The 23585-nt window shown below is 34.0% G+C and overlaps 2 protein-coding genes across 9 annotated transcripts in view; both read left to right on the forward strand.

Annotated features, from left to right (window-relative positions):
- The window catches only part of hspg2 (heparan sulfate proteoglycan 2), a 122342-nt gene extending 113034 nt beyond the window's left edge, over positions 1 to 9308 (forward strand). For 7 of the 8 annotated variants that reach the window (XM_030139143.1, XM_030139147.1, XM_030139144.1 and 4 more), the window contains 7 exons: positions 480 to 555; positions 644 to 722; positions 1187 to 1234; positions 2091 to 2161; positions 2260 to 2343; positions 4846 to 4949; positions 6491 to 9308. In XM_030139143.1, the coding sequence (XP_029995003.1) occupies positions 480 to 555; positions 644 to 722; positions 1187 to 1234; positions 2091 to 2161; positions 2260 to 2343; positions 4846 to 4949; positions 6491 to 6663 (635 nt within the window). In that variant the 3' untranslated portion in view covers positions 6664 to 9308. The remainder of the gene's footprint in view (positions 1 to 479; positions 556 to 643; positions 723 to 1186; positions 1235 to 2090; positions 2162 to 2259; positions 2344 to 4845; positions 4950 to 6490) is intronic. The other variant, XM_030139146.1, reaches the window with a different exon arrangement.
- LOC115422438 (uncharacterized) lies at positions 7043 to 23458 on the forward strand. Its single transcript, XM_030138794.1, has 9 exons — positions 7043 to 7046; positions 16510 to 16539; positions 16632 to 16803; positions 18042 to 18145; positions 18308 to 18479; positions 18574 to 18677; positions 21586 to 21689; positions 21767 to 21938; positions 23327 to 23458. Exons 1-7 carry the CDS (start codon positions 7043 to 7045, stop codon positions 21657 to 21659), a joined length of 660 nt encoding a protein of 219 aa, XP_029994654.1. The 3' UTR covers positions 21660 to 21689; positions 21767 to 21938; positions 23327 to 23458.
- Positions 23459 to 23585: the final 127 nt, after the last annotated feature.

Genomic DNA, 23585 nt, shown 5'->3' on the forward strand with positions numbered 1-23585 from the left:
TAACAACTTAAAATCTCTATTTAAACATAATATGATTGTTTTGGGTGAGTTGAGACATGTTTGAAGGATATTGTCTACATCAGTAAATGGAGTATTTGTGCATGGAGCCACAGCTTTGGTGAGTTAAAAAAAAATAAAATAAAATAAATAAATGAAAAAAGTCAGATGTTGAAGCGTGTGATGGAAATAACAAATCTGCATCATGGAGACTTGATTTTGCAGCTCTGTATTTTTTTGTTGTTGTTGTGTTTGTTCTTGCATATGACATATGATATGATAAATAATGCACAAAGAAATACACACATCTGCAAAGTGTTTTCAGTGACAAATTCATGTTTATGAGTCCAAATATTCTGCTTTATCAGGTTCTCTTCCGTGCTTTTGCCACTGGAGGGCACCATAACAATGAGGATGAAATTTCACAGCAACCTTTCAATTCTTATAATATTTTCATTTGTTTGTCGCTGCATTTTCTATAGATTCACCATATCAATACGCCGCTTATTTCAACGATGACGGTTACATCCCTCTTCCAAAATCCATCTTCCCAAGAAGGTAACTACAGTTGACTTTCTCCATTATTCTGACTTGATATTATTTGATTTTGAATAAAAAAAAAATCTCTTATTTTTATCCGTTTTAGTGCTCACGATTCTCCAGAAACCATTGAACTTGAGATCAACACCAGCTCCTCTGACGGTCTGATCCTGTGGCAGGGTGTGGTAAGTGCTGGTCCTGGGTCAGCAGTCGGACAGTAGGACTTGTTCTTAGTCCTATCAGCACCGAACCGAGGTTTAATCTAACCCTAAACCTGATAATCACATCTTTTACCTGCAACCCCTTTACTGCTCTCTTTAACCTTGCTAGTGCACTGAACGGCTGTTATCACCACCTACCTGATTTATACACTTCCTGTCAAAAGAACTGGCACTGGGTGCTTCATATATCCTGTAATATCCTCGTAACTGTCAGTTTTGCACTCACATGCCAGCAGTAATACATCACTATATTTAATGCTGCTTCTCCTGTCATTCCATCTAAGTGTTTCTCTTCATCATTACACCGTCTAATTCACTTGCTGTGTCACTGAAACATTGTTTGAGCATGTGGGCTGTGAGTCCAGCTCTGTCTGACACCACTAAATAAATGCATGTTGCTTGTCTCACTCACCATCCATTTTCCTCAGGAGACCATTGGCGCACGCAATTTGCGAAAGGTGCATGCTAGTAAAAAGGTATCCACTCAAACACATGACACACTGTTTTTTTTTTTTGTTTTGTTTGTTTGTTTTAGCATGAGTTAAATGTGTGTTTCCATACAAACATGTACGCCAGAACGGTGGACAATTATTCTAACACACATCTGGATGTAAAAAGAGACTTGGCAAGAAGGCTTCATGGAAGATGTTATGTCATACTTACAGGGTGGGGAAGCAAAATTTACAATATTTTGAGGCAGGGATTGAAAGACAGTGTATGACCAATTAGTTTATTGAAAGTCATGAGAATTTATTTGCCACAAGAAAATTGACATAATAGAAAATGTTTTTATTCTATGTGTCCTCCTTTCTCAGTAACTGCCTTCACACGCTTCCTGAAACTTGCGCAAGTGTTCCTCAAATATTGGGGTGACAACTTCTCCCATTCTTCTTTAATAGTATCTTCCAGACTTTCTCGTAATAGTTTTGCTCATAGTCATTCTCTTCTTTACATTATAAACAGTCTTTATGGACACTCCAACTATTTTTGAAATCTCCTTCGGTGTGACGAGTGCATTCAGCAAATCACACACTCTTTGACGTTTGCTTTCCTGATTACTCATATGGGCAAAAGTTTCTGAAAAGGTATGGATAATAGTGTTAGGTATGATTATGACATCAATATATGTTTGGTTTCAAAACAATTGACGTAGTGCCTGCTGAGAAAAAACAACTAAATGTTCATTGTAAATTTTGTTTCCCCACCCTGTATATATGTATGGAGGAAAAATGAGTTTCTTAGAGTGTAACAGTGGAAAATGATTGCAATTCTGCTTCCTAGTTGTTCTATATAGTAACAAATGATCTTCATCTATTTACTAAACATTGACAGGAACTGGGAGAACACGGCAAAGGCAAAGACTTCATTAGCCTCAGTCTACAGAATGGACACCTCGTTTTCAGGTAATTGAATGCATCATTGTGTAAACCTTTAAATATCTGAAGGACAGTTTTAGCTTTTGTGCTATTGCTGATGTTCTGTGATGCTTTTTGTTATGTAGCTACCAGCTGGGCAGTGGGGAGTCACACATCATGTCCCAGAGGTCCATTAATGATGGGAAATGGCATAAGATCACAGCAGTCAGGTGAGCTCAGTTTCCATTAAGAGTACCTGTCCAACATGAACGGTCTGCTTCCTTTGGCTCATGTTAGATAGATGGTCCTAGTGGCCTTGATTATTTTAATTTTAATTTTTATTTCTATTTCTATTTTTTATTTTATTTATTTTTTCCTACATACGTGTGTGCAAATATCTATACTGATATGTACATTACAAACAGAAAGTTAATTATATTTCTTTTTTTATATATGTATAATTTTTTTGTCATTTTTGCCATTTGTAATAAAACTATGTCTGGTCATTAAAAAAATGTGTTTCAATTCACACACAAAAAAGTAAAAAGCGCTATGCAAGAATCCCAACTGAAAAAAATAGTCCAGAATTTTTAAAAATATCCTTAACTTTTTGTTTGTAGTGTAAGTAAAAGCATTGGCCTCTTTTTTTGGTTTGTTTGTTGAAAAACCAATAAAAGTTTAAGTAAAAATAAATAAATAAAAGTACCTGTCCAATTTATGATTGTTAAAATTAATTAAAATTGAAAAACAATTAAACTAGTAATGATAAAGTCAATTTGCTAAGTAAAAAAAACATTAAAACTATAATAAATGTACAATGCAAACATAAAATGAAGAGCATTCCATGTAAAATCAGCTTAGTTTTTCGTCTTCCTCCAGCGTTAGTGTTTATGTTCAAGAATAAAATTGCTTTGGGACTTAAACTATTGTACGGTTGTCCCTGGCTTTTCTAAGGGCTCAGATGCAGACTGTGTTCCAGCCTTTATAAACACCTGGGCAGACCTCCCATATCATTTTGGACCATTATAATTACCACAACACCATATAACTGGAACTGCACACAAACTGGAGAACTTAGACCACATTATAAATAATCAACTAGCTCTAAAACACTTAACATTAATAGTTTTTCTAATGATATCCCCTGGAGCTCAACTGCAACTGGTGGATAATTTTATTAGCAATGCTCTCCACATTGATTTTACATGAATTTGGTCTAAGTGGTGTCCAGGATGCCCTGGGTGCTGCACTTCAGAATTATAATGGATGAGGAAACCCTGAATGGTTTTGTAATTTGATGTTATGCGTTCTTTGACTGTACCTTTTGTCAGCTTCTGCAAAACAATACTCATCCTAACAGTGAAAACATTGTTATAAGTCAGTAATACCTCAGAATAAAAATTACAACTGAAACATCAAGTGCGCTACTATGTACATAAACCAAAGTGAAATTTGAAAAAAGTTAAAAATGCAAGTGTGTTTCAACTTACAACTCTTTTAAGGTGCAATAGAAATTAAACATATTGTATTAATTTCCTATCAGTAGAGAATTCTTATCTTAGTTTTGCTTTTTTTGTATTTTAATGGCTGACCTGTTCTTTTTTACGGAATGTATACATTAGCTGATCTGTCAAGTCATGTAAAATTGGGGAAGGACCATATAAGTTTGGTTTCTTTCTACTCCTTTTCAGACATAAAGTATTATTAACCCTTTATAATTTACTCATAAAAATACTCTGAAATGCAAAATTTCAACCTTAGCGTGTTATTGGAGAACATAACAAGACAAGTCTTTATTACTTCTGTGAAATTTTTCAAGATTTTTTATTGTCATGTAGAAAATCATGGTCAGTGAAGTTACCATATTTGGTTCCTTGCCCATAAGTGGTGAAAAAAAAAAAAAAATCCAAGAAGTATATATAAAAACTAGAAGCACTCGGAGAGCGCAGACCTCCGCCAAGGCTGATCAGTGCCCCCCCCCCCCCCCCCCCCCCCGATCACCACCAAAATTTAATCATTTCTTCCTTATCCCATTTCCAACAAACCCTGAAAATTTCATCCAAATCTGTCCATAACTTTTTGAGTTATGTTGCACACTAACGGACAGACAAACAAACAGACAGACAAACAAACAAACAAACCCTGGCAAAAACATAACCTCCTTGGCGGAGGTAAATATGAAGAAAAACGTATGTAATGTGAAAGGAACATATATTTTAGAACATTAGAACAACATTTTTAGAAACTTAGACCAACATAAGAGCTGATCCAGACCCCTGTCCACATCCACATTCTCCCTTTGAACATCATTCATTACATTAGTACCATTACTTCATGGTACCTAACAAAGCAGGTCCACTCACTGTTCATGCAGAGGTGGACTTTACAGACCCTGTAGACCACATTGGACCTGAGATTACTGACTCACTGTCCTCACTGTAACTGTACTGTCTTGTAATGTGTGTGGAAATGACCAAAAATAGTCATTTGCCTAATACAAGGGTTAAAGAGCCGCAGTTAAATTGTTCCGCATTTGTGTGACATTTGTTTTCTTTTTTGGTTGATTTATTTCCGTATATTGGAGTGTCCTTTTAAATCTGGAATTTCTTTTGCCTCCTTATGTTTGAAATAAAATCTATCTATATCATTAATAAAGTCTTGAGTTATTTGAGTTATCTTGAGGGGGGAAAAAAAAGTGTTGAGTTGTACTGATGTGCTGTTTTCTCCTGCAGAACTGGGAAAGATGGATACATCCAGATTGATGGAGAACCTACGCTTCATGGACAATCAAAAGGCAAAAGCCTGATGGTCAACACCAAAGGCAGTATATACTTAGGTCAGTTTTTAACAAGGTCATTACTGTAGGACCTGCAAAAGGACATTTGTCAAAACTATCCTGTAACTGAATAAGTCAAGTTTTTTTAATATGGATATTAGTGTTATGACATGGACAGAGTTTATTTTAATTTTTTATATGGATATTAGTGTTATGACATTGACAGAGTTTATTTTAGGTTTTTTTTATATGGATATTAGTGTTATGACATGGACAGAGTTTATTTTAGTTTTTTCAATATGGATATTAGTGTTATGACATGGACAGAGTTTATTTTAGTTTTTTTTATATGGATATTAGTGTTATGACATGGACAGAGTTTATTTTAGTTTTTTTTATATGGATATTAGTGTTATGACATGGACAGAGTTTATTTTAGTTTTTTATATGGGTATTGTTATGAATTGGACATAGTTTATTTTTGATCAGTATATTACTGCTGAGAAATGGACAGTTTATTTTTGTGCATTATTGTTATGAAACGGATAGTTTACTTTTTTTTTTTTGGAAATGTGCATTATTGTTATGAAAAGGATAGAGTTTATTTTTGTTTTTGATATGTGCACTATGACTGCCACAAAAAGGACAGAGTTTACTTGAATGTGAAATGCTGCTGCAAAATGAACAATCTGTCCTTGATATGTATAGCAGTTTTGTGTTTTGTGCATAGTCAGAATGTAGTCTGATATGTGTAGGATTTTTGAGTTACTTATGGGGTCTGACATAGGAATTTAGGGTAGGTAGAAGGCAAGGTTATTATCGTTAATGAAAACTAACAAAATGACGAAAACTAGAATTGAAAAAACATTTTCGTTAACTGAAATAAATAAAAACTATAATTAAAAGAAAAAAACGATAACTAACCGAAACTGTATTGTGTGCTTACAAAACTAACTAAAGCATATAAAAATTATGGATAAAATTCCCTTTGTTTTCGTCTTTGTCAACGTCGGATTGATACGAAAGCGATTTATTTCGCTCTAGCAGTTTTAGCTAGTGACACCATACGACCATACGACACTTCACGGTCCGTCACTTGTCATTTATAGTTGTCTTCTCATCCCCACTCTACCTGGAAACATGGAGACTAAAGTTAGGAGAAAGCAGCAGAGTCCTGTATGAGATTTATTTGAATACGACAGCGAAGAAGATAAAAGATACGACAAATCTAAAATTAATACTAAAACTAAGCATTTAGAAAAAAATAGAAACTAATCAAAACTAGCAAATCTGCTCTAAAAACTAATTAAAACTAACTGAATTTGAGAAAAAAAATTAAAAACTGAATAAAACTAAACTATATGGAAAAATCCCAAACTATTATAACCCTTGGTAGAAGGATGGGGTAAGGGGGCGGAGATTATAAATTAAACTTCATCCCACTCCTTTTGAATCTTGGACTTTCTTTTATATAATCCTTTTGTTGTTTGGTTTTAATGCAAATTCGAAATAAATAAACAAGTAGATTCTGGGACAAATTTCCTGAAGTAATTGTATCCATAGTCAGTTACAATAAAATTACTGCGTGTCATCTGTGGCAGGCGGAGCTCCAAACATGTTGACGATGACAGGAGGGAAGTTTTCCAACGGGATGACAGGCTGCGTGAGGAACCTGACACTGATGAACGCCCGGCCAGGACAGCAGCCCGCCCAGGCCATCGACCTGCAAGCCCACGCAGCCTCCGGCATCAACGTGCAGCCGTGCTCTTCATAATAGAATCTGCAGCACACACACGCACACACGTACACAAACACCTGCACACACACACACACAGAGACTATGGAGTGATGTCATACAACACACAACACACTCACACAGAGCGTCTGACACAAACTTGGTGCTTTGCTGCTACCAAAAAAAAAAAAGAAAAAGAAAAAAAAGAAAAACAACACAACAGGATATGTTTCTCTGTGTGCAGTAAAAACCAAAAAAGAGAGAGAAAATTGAAACAATATTAACTAGTCTTCTCTTCCTCAGTGTTGTATTCTCAATGAAGGACTATTAACACAGGAGAACCAGTTCAGTTTACATACTTCCAGCAGTAGTTTTAGCCATGAGAAGAGTAAGAGTAAAGCATATTAGGCCTTCTACGATGGGTCAGATCCTATGGAGTTGGAGATGTTTTTACAGCACTGAATTTTTATTTATATACATATAAATATATATATTATATTTGTGGGGGAAAACATGCAAACTAACCATAACTGCTCTTCAACTTTCCTAGAGTTTATTCTGGGTTCTAATACTGTGTGTCCAGGGCTTTTTTATAGGCCTAACTGTATTAATACTTGAAGACGTTTAGGCCTTCTTTCTTCACTTCTGTAGAGGAACCTTTTTTTTTTTTTTTTTTTTTTTTTTTTTTGCACGAGCATGCTTACATACTGTTGGGGGAAGAGCGCACACGGTCACGGTCACACGCACGCTTCAGTACACAACTCAGGTCGTCAAGTAAGTACAAAATAGATAACGACAACTGTTACAAGTACTGCGTCTTTTTCTTTGCTCATTCACAGACTGTTGTGTCTTCTTTGTCTGTATTTGTTTTTTTTTCCTAAAAGAAGAAAGAAACCTTGGTGCTAACTTAAGACATGAAGATACAACAAATATTTCAATATTTCATCCATGTTCGTCACCTCGTGGTGTTCTTTTAAAGGTTGTCGAGGGCTTCACTAGTCGTTTGGTTGCGTAAATTAGGTATGCATCCCTGTAAAATAAGATACAATAGGTTATATTTGTTGACATGCATGGCGTTTGAGGTTCATATTCTAATAATACGATGTGTGTTTTTTTGTTTTTTTTTTGTTGTTGTTGCCTCCACAACCTTATTTGATTGAGTAGATCTCAAATACTGAGTTTCTAAGAAGTGAAAAGGGTTGATTTTTTTTTTTATTGTGTGGTTGTTAAAGATGTTTCATGTGTACAACTATCTGCCAGTCAGGTAGATACCAGTGTGAGGAGAATGTATGAATGTTAAGTAGGCCCTACATGCATTAGTTTTTTGTTGGGTTTTTTTCATGTTTGTCACAGCCCCATTTCTCACAGGTCACTCAGTATGAACTCTGGTGTATATTTGTATGTGTGTGCGCATGTGTGTGTGTGTGTGTGTGTCAAATCATCCATATCCTCAGGAGGATCAACCCAGAACTGCCTCACGATGTTACTTAATTTTCAGGTTTGTAGCTTTAGTGACAAATCGGTAAGCTATAAAACTCTAAAGGCCCTGTGGTTCTGTAGGTTGTTTTCTCTGTAAAAGGAAAAATCCATCTGCAGCTACAAAGCAGTTAGGATACAGTTTGTGTTCGGTCGTGTGGGAACGCAACTGAAGCCTCCAATGCGGGTGCTGTGACCAGTGGCGTCGCTCTGAACAAATAAAAGCATGCTCGCTCGCTGATATCACCACAAAAAAAAAAAAATCCAAATGGCACGATCACTTTGGGGTTCACCGACCTTTTTCTCATTTTTTGTAAGCTTATATTATTTGTTTTAATATTCTAAAAAAAAACAAAAAACTGAGCACTATCCTTTCACTTAGAGTTGCTTCATTTTTATTTATTTTATGTTTTCTTTCTCTTTTTTTCACTTCTTTCGTTTTAAAAGCTCGATTCTGCTGTTTTAGAGCGATCACAGAAGCTTGCTATTTTCTTTCCTCTGGTTATTGTGTATTGCCTCCCACATCCCCTTGTATTCCCCTTATGTTTGAGTTTAAGATACAACCCCTGAAAATGCCCTCCCCCCCTCCTCAACATTGTGCAAATCACAATCATACACACTTTGAGACGTTAATATCTGATACCGGACTGGAACTGCCTGGTCTAATGGTTTGGAAACTGGTCTTATTCACTTGATTTATTAAAAAAAAAAAAAAAGTCTTAGGCTCCAAATGTAATAAATTGATTATTTATCTGGAAGGTGTCATCATGTTTGTGCAAATGTGAACATGTGGAATGAAAAGAGCTGATGTTGCGGTCGAGGTTTGGAACATTAACGTAGAGCCAGATGATGGGCGCCACATTTTCTATCTGGTCTTAAACTGGATTTTCATACATACACTGTACACCGTCTCCCAATGCGTAACTGTAAAGAAAAAAAAAAAAATTAAAAAAATCTGCCACTGCTCTTTGGTTGTTTTCAAGCCATCGCAGAGTACAGCATCAACTGTATATGAAAGGTGCACTTTTATGATGGAAAATTAGATTTTGACATTTTTTTAATATTTTCTTATGTTTCCCTTCTGAATGGCCGAAAAAGTTCAGTAAATGAAAGTGTACCAGATGAAATATTGTCAATTTCAGGGCAACCTGACTGTTCCATTTCCCTGCCCTTGGTGTTTCTTAATTAAAAACAAAATTCATGTGCTATTTGTAATCTCTCTCTGTTTTTTTCCTGCTTTTTGTTTTGGATGTTCCTACAGATGAGGCATTTTTTCCACCACATCACTTCATTGTTATTGTTCATTGTTACTAAACTGTACAAGTAATCCTTAAACCGGCCCCTGACTAGACACTGGGGAAGTTACAGTGTAATTACAAAGCCTACTTAGAAAGTACAGATCCAATGTTCTTTTCTGAAGGTTACACCCAAATCAGGTTTCCCAAATAAATCGGTCGGTCCCATGGAAATGGTAGTCTCATTTTACCCACTATTTACCTGCTAAGTTATCCATTACTGGGTCAAATCTGTGGGTTGAATAAGCATTTTATTAAAGCGGAAGATGGAAAGAGTTGTTTGAATAGCTACATTTGAGATATACTGTTATGAAGTAGTGCGGATGCTCGTCTCAAAGCACGGTTTAGTTATCAGTTATGTAACCGATGACAACAAACAGTTCTTACCCTCAGGGCGGTTTACCTGTACAATTTAATTAGCTCTGTGAGATTTAAACGAGGAAGATGACGACTGATCTTCTGTCAATCAAGATTTTTTCCCACCAAAAGACAAACAGTGGTGGTTTTGATGAAGACATTTTAATGGTTAGATTCAGAATCTCAGTTTTCCACGACTGCTAACCCCATGAATCCTCTCTCTTAAAAAAAAAAAAAAAAAAAAAAAAAAAGCCAAGATCTTCTTAGTTTAGTCTGTGATTTAAAATGAATTTGCAAAGTGCAAGAATTACACTTAAGATATTAACAATCAAGGATGTCGAACTCGTTTAAGCTGAGGTTCCACATACAGAACAATGTGATCTCAACTAAAATAATAGCATAATAACCTATAAATAAGGACTCCAAATTTTCTTAGTTTAATGTGAAAAACATATTTTACATTATGCCTATAAATAATGAACTCCAAATTTTTCTCTTAGTTTTAGTGTAAAAACTTACATATTAACATTTACAAACTATCCTTTAACAATAAAATGTGAAAAACCTGAACTTTTGAAAGTAAAATTTTAACATTATTCTTCTTGTTATTAAATATTTTGTGCCCTTGTAGATCCAATCCATAATATATATGCATGTATAAATGGTAAGTTGAGGTGTAATATTGTTAAAATTGCATTTATTTTACCTCAAGAAATTTCCATTTTTTCAGGTTATTCACATCATTTTGTTTGGATAGTTTGTAAATGTATGTATTTTCATAATTTAAGTTTGATTGCAGTAAAACAAAAAAAAAAAAATTTGGAGTCTTCATTATTTACATGTTATTATGCTACTGTTTTCCTGGTCCGGCCCATTTGAGGTCAATTTGAGCTTAATGTGGCCCCTGAACTAAAATGAGTTTGACACCTCTGATTTAAACCTTTTAAGACTGTGAACAGTTTTTGTGGGGAATTCCAAATTATTTTTTTCCCTCTAAAACCTTTTCTAAGTGATTTATCCAGATTTATTACAATGTTATTTTCTATATTTGGTATTTTTCAAGAAAAATAAGGTATTGTTCAATGTATATTTTGTACATTTTCATAAAAGGTTAGAGTAAATTCAAAATTATTTATATGAACATAGAGAAAACTGAAGAAAAAGAGACTTTTTCAGTAAAATATGTTATTAACTGAACATTAAAACATTACAAAACCAGTTAAATTTGACACACTACGTGGGTTTTACTGGTGAATCAATGTTGCAGACGACTATGGAACCTCTGAACGTCTAAATAAGACATTTGATACCAAAAAGCTTAGAAATGACATTTTACCTGAATTTCTTGAATGTATTGTAAATGTATCTTCTACAACATTGATTCACCAGTAAAAACCCATGGAGTTGGATCAATGACAGTAGATGGAGACACTTGTTTTTATGTTCAGTTAATGATTTATTTTACTGAAATAGCTACTTTTTCCTCAATTTTCTCTGTTTTTGATATAATAACATTCAGCTTTAATTTGAGCTTTTATGGACATTAATCATAATCTGTTAATTGAATTTAGGAAAATAACAGGTTTTCACTTAAGAATGCAAAATGCAGAGGATAATATTAGAATAAATGGTAATAAATCACTGAAGAAAAGTTAAAAATAGAGAAAAAACTCATTTGGGAACTGCCACTAAAGTAGCACTGGGTCTTTATGGGTTAATAGCTTTTGCTGGAAGTGGAATATTTTCCATTTGCTATTAATACTTTTTGTTTTCTTTGAAGTTTTGTTTTATAAGAAAACTTGATACAGGACATGATATACAGTATATCCTTCATTTAAACAGGTACAGTCTTCACTCAACACCTCTTGGAAATGATCCTCTGATCCAGGTCTGTTTCCAGGACAGCAGCATACACAAAACATAACAATAAATGGCAAAAAGACAAAACAACGTACGTACATTACAAATAAGTGAACACAGTATCTGGTTATATACAATAAAAGAAAATTCCAGATTAGTACAGGACAGGTTCAGTGATGATTCCAATACAAATTTATAGGCAATCACATGGACTATGAATATTGTTTTCTCAATCCTTCAAAATAGACTTCAGTTCTTCCAGTGTAACGAGTTCTGACTGTTCATCTTCATTCCACTGTTGTGGAAACTACTTTATTGCCTGGAAATAAAAACAGGATTGGTTCCTGAAGAAGAAATTGATTTAAGTGTCAGTCTTTGGGCAAGGCTTTCACTGAGTGGCTTGGAAGAAAAATTCTGATCAATAATAATATTACCAAAATACTTGAATGTTATGATCAACTGAATTTCCTTCAGCAGTTTGCAACTGTTTGCCATTAGAGAAAATCATTAATGTGGATTTGTCTGATGGATTTAACATCAGTTTGAGCGGAGTTAAATTATAGCAAAAGCAGGCAGCTGAAGAAGAAGAGTTATAGATAACTGTATCTGCTGGAAGGAACATTTAATGAGTCATCACAGAGATTACTGATATATGGTGAATAACGGTAGACTAAGAATAGATCTCTGTGGGACTCCTCTCGAAACTGGAAGAAATGAAGAAAATGATCCAGCAAAACGTATGGCAAAAGCATGGACAGATAAAGTAATATTTTTTAGTCTGTCAATCAAGCTCACATGACATTTAGTACTTTTATAGTGGTAGCATTTGTGCTGTGTTGTTTCCTAAAACAGGATTAATTATTATAACTACATACTGTATTTATCTTTATAATCACACTACATATGCAAACTGCAAAAATCTAAATCTTACCAAGTGTATTTTTCTCATTTCTCATCAAAATATATCATCACACTTAAAATAAGATATAATCACCTAAAGAGTAACCATTCAGTGAGATATAAGAACTGATTTTCACTAATTCCATTGGCAGATTTTTTTATTTATTTTTTTATTTTTTGCTTATGTCAAGATTATTCTTCTAAATTAAGGCAAAAAAAAAAATCTGCCAATGGAACAAATGAAAATTATCTTGGTAAATTTCTTGAAATAAGATTTTCAAGATCTATTGTCTAAAAATAAGTTCTTATATCTCACTGAAAAGTTACTCTTTAGGTGATTATATCTTATTTTAAGTGTGATGAGATATTTTGACTAGAAATGAGAAAAATACACTTGGTAAGATTTGGATTTTTTCCAGTGCAGATGCCCACTCTGCAAAGACCTCTTGTCAACCCCTATTTATTCATTTATTAAATACAGATATAAACAAATTATTTCTAGGGAGATAACGCTGTCTGCTTAATGCAGATCCATGGGATGACTCAGCGGAGGTCCGTACAAGAAAACACTGAACCCAGATCATTTCACTGACCTCCTTTCTTTCACTATGACTGAATTATGCAGAGTTATGTTTAACTGCAGATGTGGCAACCCCTTTGAGATGCAACCATTTAAGAACAAACACATATTGAACAGATTTTGTCTTAAATCATTCTTTTGTATTTTAGAAATTAGACAGTTATGTCTTGTAGCCTGTTATATCTAAAGCCCTGTGGTCAGAAACGCATCACTTTTATGACCCTGTTGGGTTGTGTCATTTTGTCTTGTGGATAAGAACTCTATTCTAATCTAGGTTATTGTACACCTGCCTGTCAGGGACATTTGACAGCAGGGCCCAGGGCACCACGGTTTAGCCCACACCTTACTTATTATCTACAGAAATTTAATATTTAGTTTTAACATGTGAGCTTTCCTCATTGCTGTACTTGCCCACAGCAAAGTGACCTTTTAAATAAAAGGCAGAAAGACAAAGAACAGACAAAAAACAATTAAAACATAATAACTGTACTTTTTTGTGAGTTTTAGATCCAATGTAATTTTTCTTATAAGTCAGACTGAATCTACCCTTTTAATAATCATAGCTGTCAGACTGAAATATATAGTATGTGCTCATGTTGCTCTGTCTTTCACCAGCTTCATATGGATTATCTGTTCTGCAGCGATGAGGATTACAATTAAATGTCATAGCTTCAAGCCACCATGTATGCTTTTCACATGTGTGTATCACATGCTCAGTAAACACAACAGAGGGCTTAGTATATTTGTCAAAACCTTAGCATTGACAACAGGTCATGTGAGTTTTGGAAAGTACAATCAAAGAAATTAAAATGCAAAAATGTGAAATGATGAGTAGTAAATATGACTAAGTAAATATGACTAAAAATTGACGTTATATATTGAAAAATAAATTGGGTTTGTATGAGGATATCTGGAAACCATTTCATGGATTTATTAAAAAAAGAAGATATAGGGGTGCTTATGCGGATGGTTAAATAAATAACTGATTAAAAGCAGCGATGAACCTTGGAATGTGAAGAAACTGTGCCTAGGAGGGTGCAAACAAGGCTGGAATTTTTTTATTTCAATTTTTGTTTTTGTAATCCTTTGATTTTCTGGAGGGGTATCACAGAATGTTATTCGCTAAAGAGATATTTATTTATTTATTTATTTAATTATTTATTAAGCTAAGATCTGTGAACAGAAGACATGTTAGGAGAAAACTGTGTAACTGAGGGGAGGGATGGGGGGGTGTTGAATCAAAAGTTGTTGTGCAATGAAATATTGGAAGATAAAGTCTGTATGGGAAAAGAAAATCAATAAAAATACCACTCAAAAATATATATAAATATATATAAATATAATAAATAAATATGACTAAAATTATATTTGACATTTAATCATAGAGAAACAATACAGACACACACCCATAAGAGCGATGCCGCTGATAAATGTAGTTATTAGCACTTATTTTATGCAGAACATCGGGACATATCCCGTTTAATCTGTAACTGTAATGTTTGGAACTTCTCATTTCTATTGTTTGTATATTTATTCTATATATTAGTTTATATGGTATGGACAGTGCACATTAACCCATAAGGACCCAAGCAGCCACCGAGGACCAAAACCATTTACTGATCTGAACTGTTTAGTACCTGTTCATCCACTAATCCTATCACTACATGTAAATAATTGGTGTAAATGCAGTTTGTCGTCTTTTCACGGTCATCAGATATAACTCATTTGGCCGTTCAGAGGCTCTGTAGTTACCGTGGAAATACCATGATTTTTGACAACATTGATTCCCCAGTAAAACCCATGGAATTTGATAGATGACAGAGGATGGAGACACTTGGTTTATGTTAAATTAGTGATATATTTTGCTAAAAAAAGACACTTTTTCTTCAGTTTTCTCTGTGTCTCATATAATAACCCTCAACTTTATTCGGAGATTTAATGAACATCTACATGATCAGTGAATTAAATAGAGGAAAATACTTAATTTATACTGCAAAAACACAAAACACAGAGGATAATATTGTAATACATGGTGATAAATTACTTAAGAAATGTTAAATATAGAGAAAAAACTATTTTGGAACTGCCACTGAAGTAGCACTGGATCTTTATGAGTTAAAGAAAATCTGTAACAGCATTGTGTAAATATGCCAGATTCTAGCTAACATGCTAATTTGCATCCATAGCCGTTAAGGCAGGTAACAAAAAACATCCCAACGAAAAAAGAACAACACAGTAACAGTTTAAAAGTTAATCCTGATTTGAAATATGGCTCATGATTAAAATAAAATGAATTACTAAAATCTATCTATCTATCTATCTATCTATCTATCTATCTATCTATCTATCTATCTATCTATCTATCTATCTATCTATCTATCTATCTATCTATCTATCTATCTATCTATCCATCCATCCATCCATCCATCCATCCATCCATCCATCCATCCATCCATCCATCCATCCATCCATCCATCATCTATGTAATTTAAAAAAAAAGCTTAAAAAAAAAAAAATAAGGTAATAGTAATTGTCAGCATCAAAACTGCTTAACAATTTAAATGCAGTTGTGTATTTAATTTTATTTTTTGCAAAAAGTTTTGATAAAATTAATGATGAATGTCCCCTTTCTCTGTTGTTATCTGAAGAGTGCAAAAGTGGTGAATACAGGGAAATTCCGGCAATCTTAACTGAAACAGTAAATGCATTGTTCTGACCAAGTTCATTGTCTTCACCAGACTTGAACGATTTCAGTCAAACGGAGAGACATCGGAGGTGATATGAGGAGAAGGAAGGGATTTAGGAAGAAACATGAACTTTCTAAAAGGGCAGTAGGTTAGAAATATAACGCCTTTCACAGCTCTGTTACAGGTGACAGATTACGGAGGAGCTTCAGTGTCCTCTGTTAGGGTTGTCCTATGTGGGCGGAGCCAATAATGATAGACTATTTCAGATATTCAAGCTGATTGGTCGGACGTTGAATGTAAAGATGATAATGAAGTGGAAGGGGATATGACCCTGGAGTCTTTATCATATTATTCCCATTTGGAGAGCTGACACTTGAACTTCATGCAAACCAATTTTGTAAGTAAAATTACACTGAGCGAACAAAAATAACTTGAATTGAACAGCATGTGATTTTTAAGTGAAGTTTTATTTCTTCTAGATAAGTGATAAAGGAATGATGACGATATTTCAGGTACTTTTTATTTATTTATTTATTCTTAATTGTTCTTATTGACACTGCTGCATCGTTAAATTTTTTCTCTAATTTGTTATTTTAGTGCGTTGCAGTTTGGTGTCTACTAATATCGGGTAATACATTTGCTGATTAGATAATTTCTTAAAAAAAAAAAAAAAAAAAAAAAAACTACTAAAAAATAACTATGACTGATCCATGATTTGCTCTTCCTGCAGACTTTCAGGTTTTTACCACTGCTTTGGAAAGTAAGCATCACTGCCTCATTTTGCATCATTTTTACAAGAATTTCTTTTTGTTTTTCCTGTGATACTAAGGATATAACTCTGCCTTTCTGCAGCCTGTAAGACCGCCTGGTTTGATGAAGGAAATGTTTCCGATAACGGAGACTCCGAGCTCTTACAGGACTTGAGGAGGAAACACTCGACCAGGATCTGCTCCAACCCAGTGGACATGGAGGCTCAGACTGTGGCCGGCATCAAGTCACAGCACACAGATAACACCTTCCACACGTAAAGACTTTCCTTTAATTATTTATTAAAGACAATGTCCATATTAACCAGTTTGCAGATCATTCATTAAATAGTATAATAGAATCAAAAATAGAAAAATAGAAGATAGAAAAATTATCTTGGTAAGATTTCTTGAAATAAATTTTTCATGATCTACTGTCTAAAAATAAGTTCTTATATCTCACTCAAAAGTTACTTTTAGGTCACAGGTGTCAAACATGTGACATGGGGGCCAAATCTGGCCCACCAAAGGTTTCACTCCAGCTCAGAGGATGAAAGTGCAAAAATTAACCTGAACAGTCAAGGTTGTCAAAATCATTTTGGTTCAGGTTCCACATACAGACCAATGTGATCTACATGATGTGATGTGAATAACAACACAATAACCCATAAATAATGACAACTACAAATTTTCTTTGTGAAAAATTATGTGGAAAAAAAACAAAAATTTAAATTTCCATTTACAAAACTATTCTTTCACAATAAAATGCTAATAAATACATAAATAAAACAAAGATGAACAACCCAAAATGTGCAATTTTAACACTATTCTGCCTGTTACTAAATGTTTTGTGCATGTATGAATCCACTGTGATCTGTAGTTGTGTTAATAATAAGAGATGTAATATTGTAGAAATTGTTCAAATTTTAGTTCCAAAGTCCAAAATTTTAACAATATTCTGCCTGTTACCAAATTTTTATGTAACATTGTGTGTAATGTACATGTATAAATAATAAGTCGAGGCATAATACTGTTAAAATTGCACTAATTTTTCAAATGAAATTTCTGTTTTTTCCAGTTATTCACATCTTTTTTCTAAAATGTAAATATTTTCATAATTTAATTGGGTTTTTTTTTGTATAAAACAAAAAGAAAAACCTGGATTTGTCATTATTTATAGGTTATTAAGTCATTGTTTTACTGGTCTGGCCCGCTTGAGATCAAATTGGGCTAAATATGGCCCCTGAACCAAAATGAGTTTGACACCCCTGCTTTAGGTGATTATGTCTTATTTTAAGTGTGATGAGATATTTTGACTAGAAATGAGAAAAATATACTTTGTAAGATTTTGATTTTTGCAGTGCAGGTGTCTTATTTCTGTTATCTGTTTTATTTATTTCTTATTTTTTAGGTTTTATTTCTGTTTTATTTAATGTTTTATTTCACTGGGATCATGTTTTCCATTAGTGATGAACTAAAACTAAGTATAACCATAGGATGTGGTTGTTTTTTGTAGATACAGCGCATCAGAAGGCCTTTTATGCCTGAACTCTGAACAGAAACAGAAGCAGTGTGAGGATTATAAGGTCATGTTCACCTGTACTGGACAGTTCTGCTCAGGTATGTTGATCCTTATGAAAATAAGAAAATGATACAACCTGACTTTACTTGACAATCATTGGTTGTGTTTTTTTCCCATCAACAATAACAACATCTTAACCAGTGATAAATCATATGCTGATGTGAATCATGAAGCAGACTTTGCTCCTCGTTTTGCTCCAGAATGCCAGACACGCTGGTTTGATCACGATGACCCAACAGGAAATGGAGACTATGAGGTGCTTACTGACCTCCTCAGCGAATATCCGAGAGAAATCTGCCCTCGACCCATAGCCATCGAAGTCCAGACAGTTACTGGAGAACCTGCATCCAATACCTCTGATGTGTTTTTAACGTAAGACTCATAAAATCAGCCAATAAGTAATAAGACTTATATTGAAAAGGATGAGCTTTATTTTTCTGTCATGTTCTTGTCCTGGTTGTTGCAGTTTTGATGCCACCAGTGGGTTTATCTGTGTAAATGCGGAACAGAGGGGCAGGAGCTGTGAAGACTACAGAGTGAGGTTTACGTGTCCACAAGAGTTCTGTGAAGGTTTGTGAAATAATTTCCTTATCGCTGCAAAGATTTATGAATTAACCCTTTAAACCTTAACTGCCTGGACTCCTTTTTTTCCCTATTTTGACCATAAAAAAATATAGTTAAAAAAATATGACTAAAATGATATTTGACATTTAATCATAGAGAAACAATACAGATATACACCCATAAGAGCGATATTGCTGATAAATGTTGTTATTAGCACTTATTTTATACAGAACATGGGGACACATCACATTTCATCTATAACTGTGATGTATAGGACTTGTCATTGCTATTGTTTGTATATTTATATTAGTTTATGTGGTATGGACAGTGCACATTAACCCATAAGGATCCAAACAGCCACTGAGGACCGAGACACTTGGTATAAGTTAGTGATATATTTTGCTGAAAAAGACACTTTTTCCTCAGTTTTCTCTGTGTCTGATATAATAACCCTCAACTTTATTTTTAGATTTAATGAACATCTACACGATCAGTGAATTAAACAGAGGAAAATACTTAATTTATACTGTAAAAACACAAAATACAGAGGATAATAATATAACACATGATGAAAAATCACTTAAATCACATAAAAAGGTTAGAAAATATGCTGTGAGTGCACTGTAACAAATTTCCTGTAGAATTTACAGTAAATACCAGGCAAAAAAGTTGCCAATAAAGTGCTGTAAAATTGTTTGCTAATTACTGTAAAAATAATTACAGTATATTACCGAATAACTTTTACAGGTTTTTGTTATATATAAATTACAGCAATGTATTGTTGTTAAATATTAGAAACAACCGTTAACTGTATTTTAGTTTTTTTTTTAGTTTTGACTGCTCCAGTTTGACTGTAGCCGTGCTAACAGCGCTAACAGAGCTAACGGAGCCTGGACTATCAGAGACATTTCCGAACGAGGCTAATGCGCGCAGCTAGCGTTAGCTTAACTTAACCAGTTTTTCACTAGCTAACATTTGCAAAAACGGTGCATTCTGAGTCCCACACCCCATATATTCTGTATGAAACACGGCAAAGACACATAAAATAATGTGAAATACAGTCACGCACACAAATAAAGAAACATTATTCTTAAAAAAATGCTGGTTTTGACATGTCTACATTACACACTGAGTTAAAATAAACATCTACACAGTCAAATTATATTGCATGAAGTTACGACTTGAATCCCATTTTAATTTTGTGGGGTAATAATGTCTTACTTACACTTTTTTAAGTAGATGGATGTGGGGTTTGCTTCCCTGTGTCCACTTTCATGTCCTCTTTCGTGCTTTCTAATAATAACAGTGTGTAATTGTCATTTGTATAGTTTACAGTCAGGACCAAGTGAAGACACAAGGATCCTGTAATTTTACAATGTGATACTGGGAACAAATGCTTGAAGTTACCACAAATATTTTTTTTACCATAATGCATTGCAGTTTACAGTTACACATTGCAAATTGTCAGAACAAGAACTGTAATCTTTTAATGTAGAAATTACAGAAATTTGTTACAGTTTGTGTCCATTTGCCCATTTTTCCCAGAGCACTTTTTTTTTTTCCAGATCTTTCAAAATCTAGCAGTCATTTATAATTTACTGCATGTTATAATTCTGCTAAAACAGCTTCTTCTGCAGCTACTAGTCCAGGTGTGAATAAAATTACCATAATGACCCTATAAATCCTGTAAAGCGCAACATCTCAGGTTTCAGAAACCGTTGGAATTTTTCAAATGGCACACAGTGAAAGAGTTACAGCCGCCCAAACTGCATATGCGCAGCGCGTCAGCGATGACACACTAGGTTTTAAAGAGTTAAAATGTATTTGTAGACAAAAATTCTAAAAAGTAGTTCAATTCTAAAATTCTGACAGATGTGAATGTGAGTACTGTGCTATTTCCAACTGGATCTGAACAGGAAGAGTTTGGTAGAGGTCCAGTTTTAGCAGATCTGTCCTGTTTTTCCCTTCAGTGTCAGAGGAGTGTCATACGCAGTGGCTGAACGGTGATACCCCGTCACATGAGGGTGATGTAGAGTCAATACAGCAGCTGTTAAAATCTTTTCCTGGTCAGCTCTGTAAAAATCCAATCCATATCGAGGCCAGGACAACAAGTGGAATATCTGCTAAAGACACCAGAGGCACCTTCCTCTCGTAAGCACATGTTTGGTTAACCCTTTCATGCATGAATTATGAAAACCTTAGTCAAGATTTTTTTCTTGAGTGTTTTTATTCCTCCTTAGACATGAAAAAAACAATGCGATCAAGTTTTTTTTTTCTAGAGTTACAAAATTATCCATGCATTTAATTTTTGAAGTAAAGAAACATGTGTTTAAAGCCCAATATCAGAAAGTGATATGAAAACAGGCATGTAAATGGAATTATTGTGCTTTTCTTCTGACTAAGATTGTTATGATTCTTGATATTTGTATTATTATATGTTTTTTTCAAGTGCATATATGTTAAATTTTATTGCATGTTCAGAATAAATCACTAAATCACTAAATAAAAACATTTCTAATGCTGCTAATCTGATGTCTTCTCATATTTTAACATATTCTAATGCTAGTAAATATGGAGATAGTATGCAAAAAAAAAAAAAAAAACCCTTCTTGTCTAACAAATAACAACTGATTTACACTAAAACATGTTAGTGCAGATCAGGTTTACCAAGAACAGCAAAGTTACAGTAATGGTATGAATGTCAGTGTATGGGATGGTGCATAAGCATCACTGTGTTGGCTGATAATGAAACTAAAACAACAAAACCCATGAATATACAAGAGAACAGCTGTAGAATAATTGTCCACTGTAGTGACCTATGCATGAAAGGGTTAAAGTTAGATGTGTATCATTTTTTCACCGTATGCAGGCTGTAATAATCAGTGACGTTTTTGATTTTCTATTTATATTTCAGCTATGACGTTCAGTTTGGGTTCGCGTGCATCAATGAAAAACAGACAAACCACCGGTGTGATGATTATGAAGTGAGACTAACATGTCCTTCAGACTTCTGTCAAGGTGAGTTTCCATGCAAGTTGGAATTATTTGAAGATTTCATGCCACTAAATCTCATTCTGTTTTTTGATATTTGCCAGGTTGCAGGACACGCTGGTTTAACATGGACAAACCCACAAAACGGGGAGACTATGAGACACTTGTCCGGCTGCAGATGTCATATCCAGATGAGGTGTGCACCAATCCTCTGGCCATAGAAGCTGTGACGGACTCTGGTGTTCCGGCGTGCAAAACTGGAGACGTCTTCCAAGTGTAAGTCTACTAAAGTCTATGTGTTAATAGATGTGTTTTTGATCATTAAAGCATGAAGATTTTATAGAAGATTACATAAGAAATACACTACAAACAAAAAGTTATGGATATTTCTTTTTTTTTTTTTTTGTCTTTTTTTTTGTCATTTTTGCCATTTGTAAATAAAACTATGTCTGGTCATTAAAAAAATGTGTTCCAATTCAATTCCCACAAAAAAGTAAAAAGCGCTGTGCAAGAATCCCAACTGAAAAAAATGGCCCAAAAATTAAAATATCCTTAACTTTTTGTTTGTAGTGTATATCGGCTAAAATTTGCTTAGAGGTCTTATTTCTGTCTTTGTGCATAAGAAATCAATATAAGTGAATCCCCAAAGGAACTTTGTGTTGGTAAATGCAAGTTACGCAAATTTACAGGATTTCAGTTCTGTTGCAACATGTTGATGGTCATATGAACTATGTTTTCAGCTCAAAAATGTCCAATTTCATCACTTTCATCATCAATATTTTCATGTCACAAATGGCCAAATTATATTTGAACTGAATTTACCTGAAAAACAAATATTCTATTCTTTTAGATTCCCCAATTTTTCTTACAAGATTCTCTCCTACATATCACATATTTTATTTTTACAGGTTCAATATGGAGTATGGTGCTGATCCATCCTGCTTATGTTACGCCAACACATACATTAAGAATGTCACACGTCACTTTTTATCAACAGTTTTCTAATAATTAGCATTTTTATAAAGAAATAACAATTCTATATTGTTATTTACTCTTTAGTATGATGATAAACTATACGATAAATAATTCTGATCCTAGTTTTTGCACAGGGATCATTTGTGGAAACAGTGACATGGCTGCTGAGCATCAGTATGATGGGATCTGTAACAACCATGTCACATCCGTCCACCGCCACATTTTGTGTTTTTGTGTCAGCTGTTATTGTTTTAGATCTACAATACTAACATTTATGAATAAGAGGAGAATTAGCAATAGTAAGTATATAAGTTTATTACTAATAAAATACTGGTACTGACCAGATCATCATGGGTAATGTCACGTCCATCCACCAGTGAAAGTTTTCACATACACGTGCTATTCAAAATCTAATATTTATGAAAATAGAGCTTCCACTGTCAAATAATATCAGTAGTCTGTGCACAAATGTATTAGCATTATTTCAACACAGTTCTATGTATTTCTCACAACTTTTTTTTTTTTTTTTGACAAAAATGGCCACTCATTTGACCCCCTAAGTAAATTTTAGCCAATATGCTATTCACGTCTCACATTAATTATGTTAAAATAATAAACAGTACCATTATCTTACATGTATTTGTGTATGAGTTCAGCTAAATTGTATCCTTTATATATATATTTTACAGATATGATGCGACTGATGGCTTCATGTGTGTGAATGCTGAGCAGCCTGGTGGAAGACGCTGTCAAGACTATAAGATCCGCCTTACCTGTCCACTGGAATTTTGCTCAGTGTGACCAATAAATGTTTTTAAGGCACCAAACATTAACCCATAAAGACCCAGTGTTACTTTTGTGGCACTTCCAAAATATTTTTCTTTATATTTAATTTTGCTTAAGGGTCAAAACACAGTATTCGAAATCTCTCTGATAGGACATTTTAGA

The sequence above is a fragment of the Sphaeramia orbicularis genome, chromosome 7 (genome assembly GCF_902148855.1).
Source record: "Sphaeramia orbicularis chromosome 7, fSphaOr1.1, whole genome shotgun sequence".
Taxonomy (NCBI): Eukaryota; Metazoa; Chordata; class Actinopteri; order Kurtiformes; family Apogonidae; genus Sphaeramia; species Sphaeramia orbicularis.

Excerpts from the sequence above, each read along its gene's own strand:
- LOC115422438 (XM_030138794.1), top strand. Across the intron at positions 16,540-16,631 it reads TTTTACCACTGCTTTGGAAA|CCTGTAAGACCGCCTGGTTT; the intron begins GTAAGCATCACT and ends GCCTTTCTGCAG. Across the intron at positions 18,480-18,573 it reads ACCTCTGATGTGTTTTTAAC|TTTTGATGCCACCAGTGGGT; the intron begins GTAAGACTCATA and ends TGGTTGTTGCAG.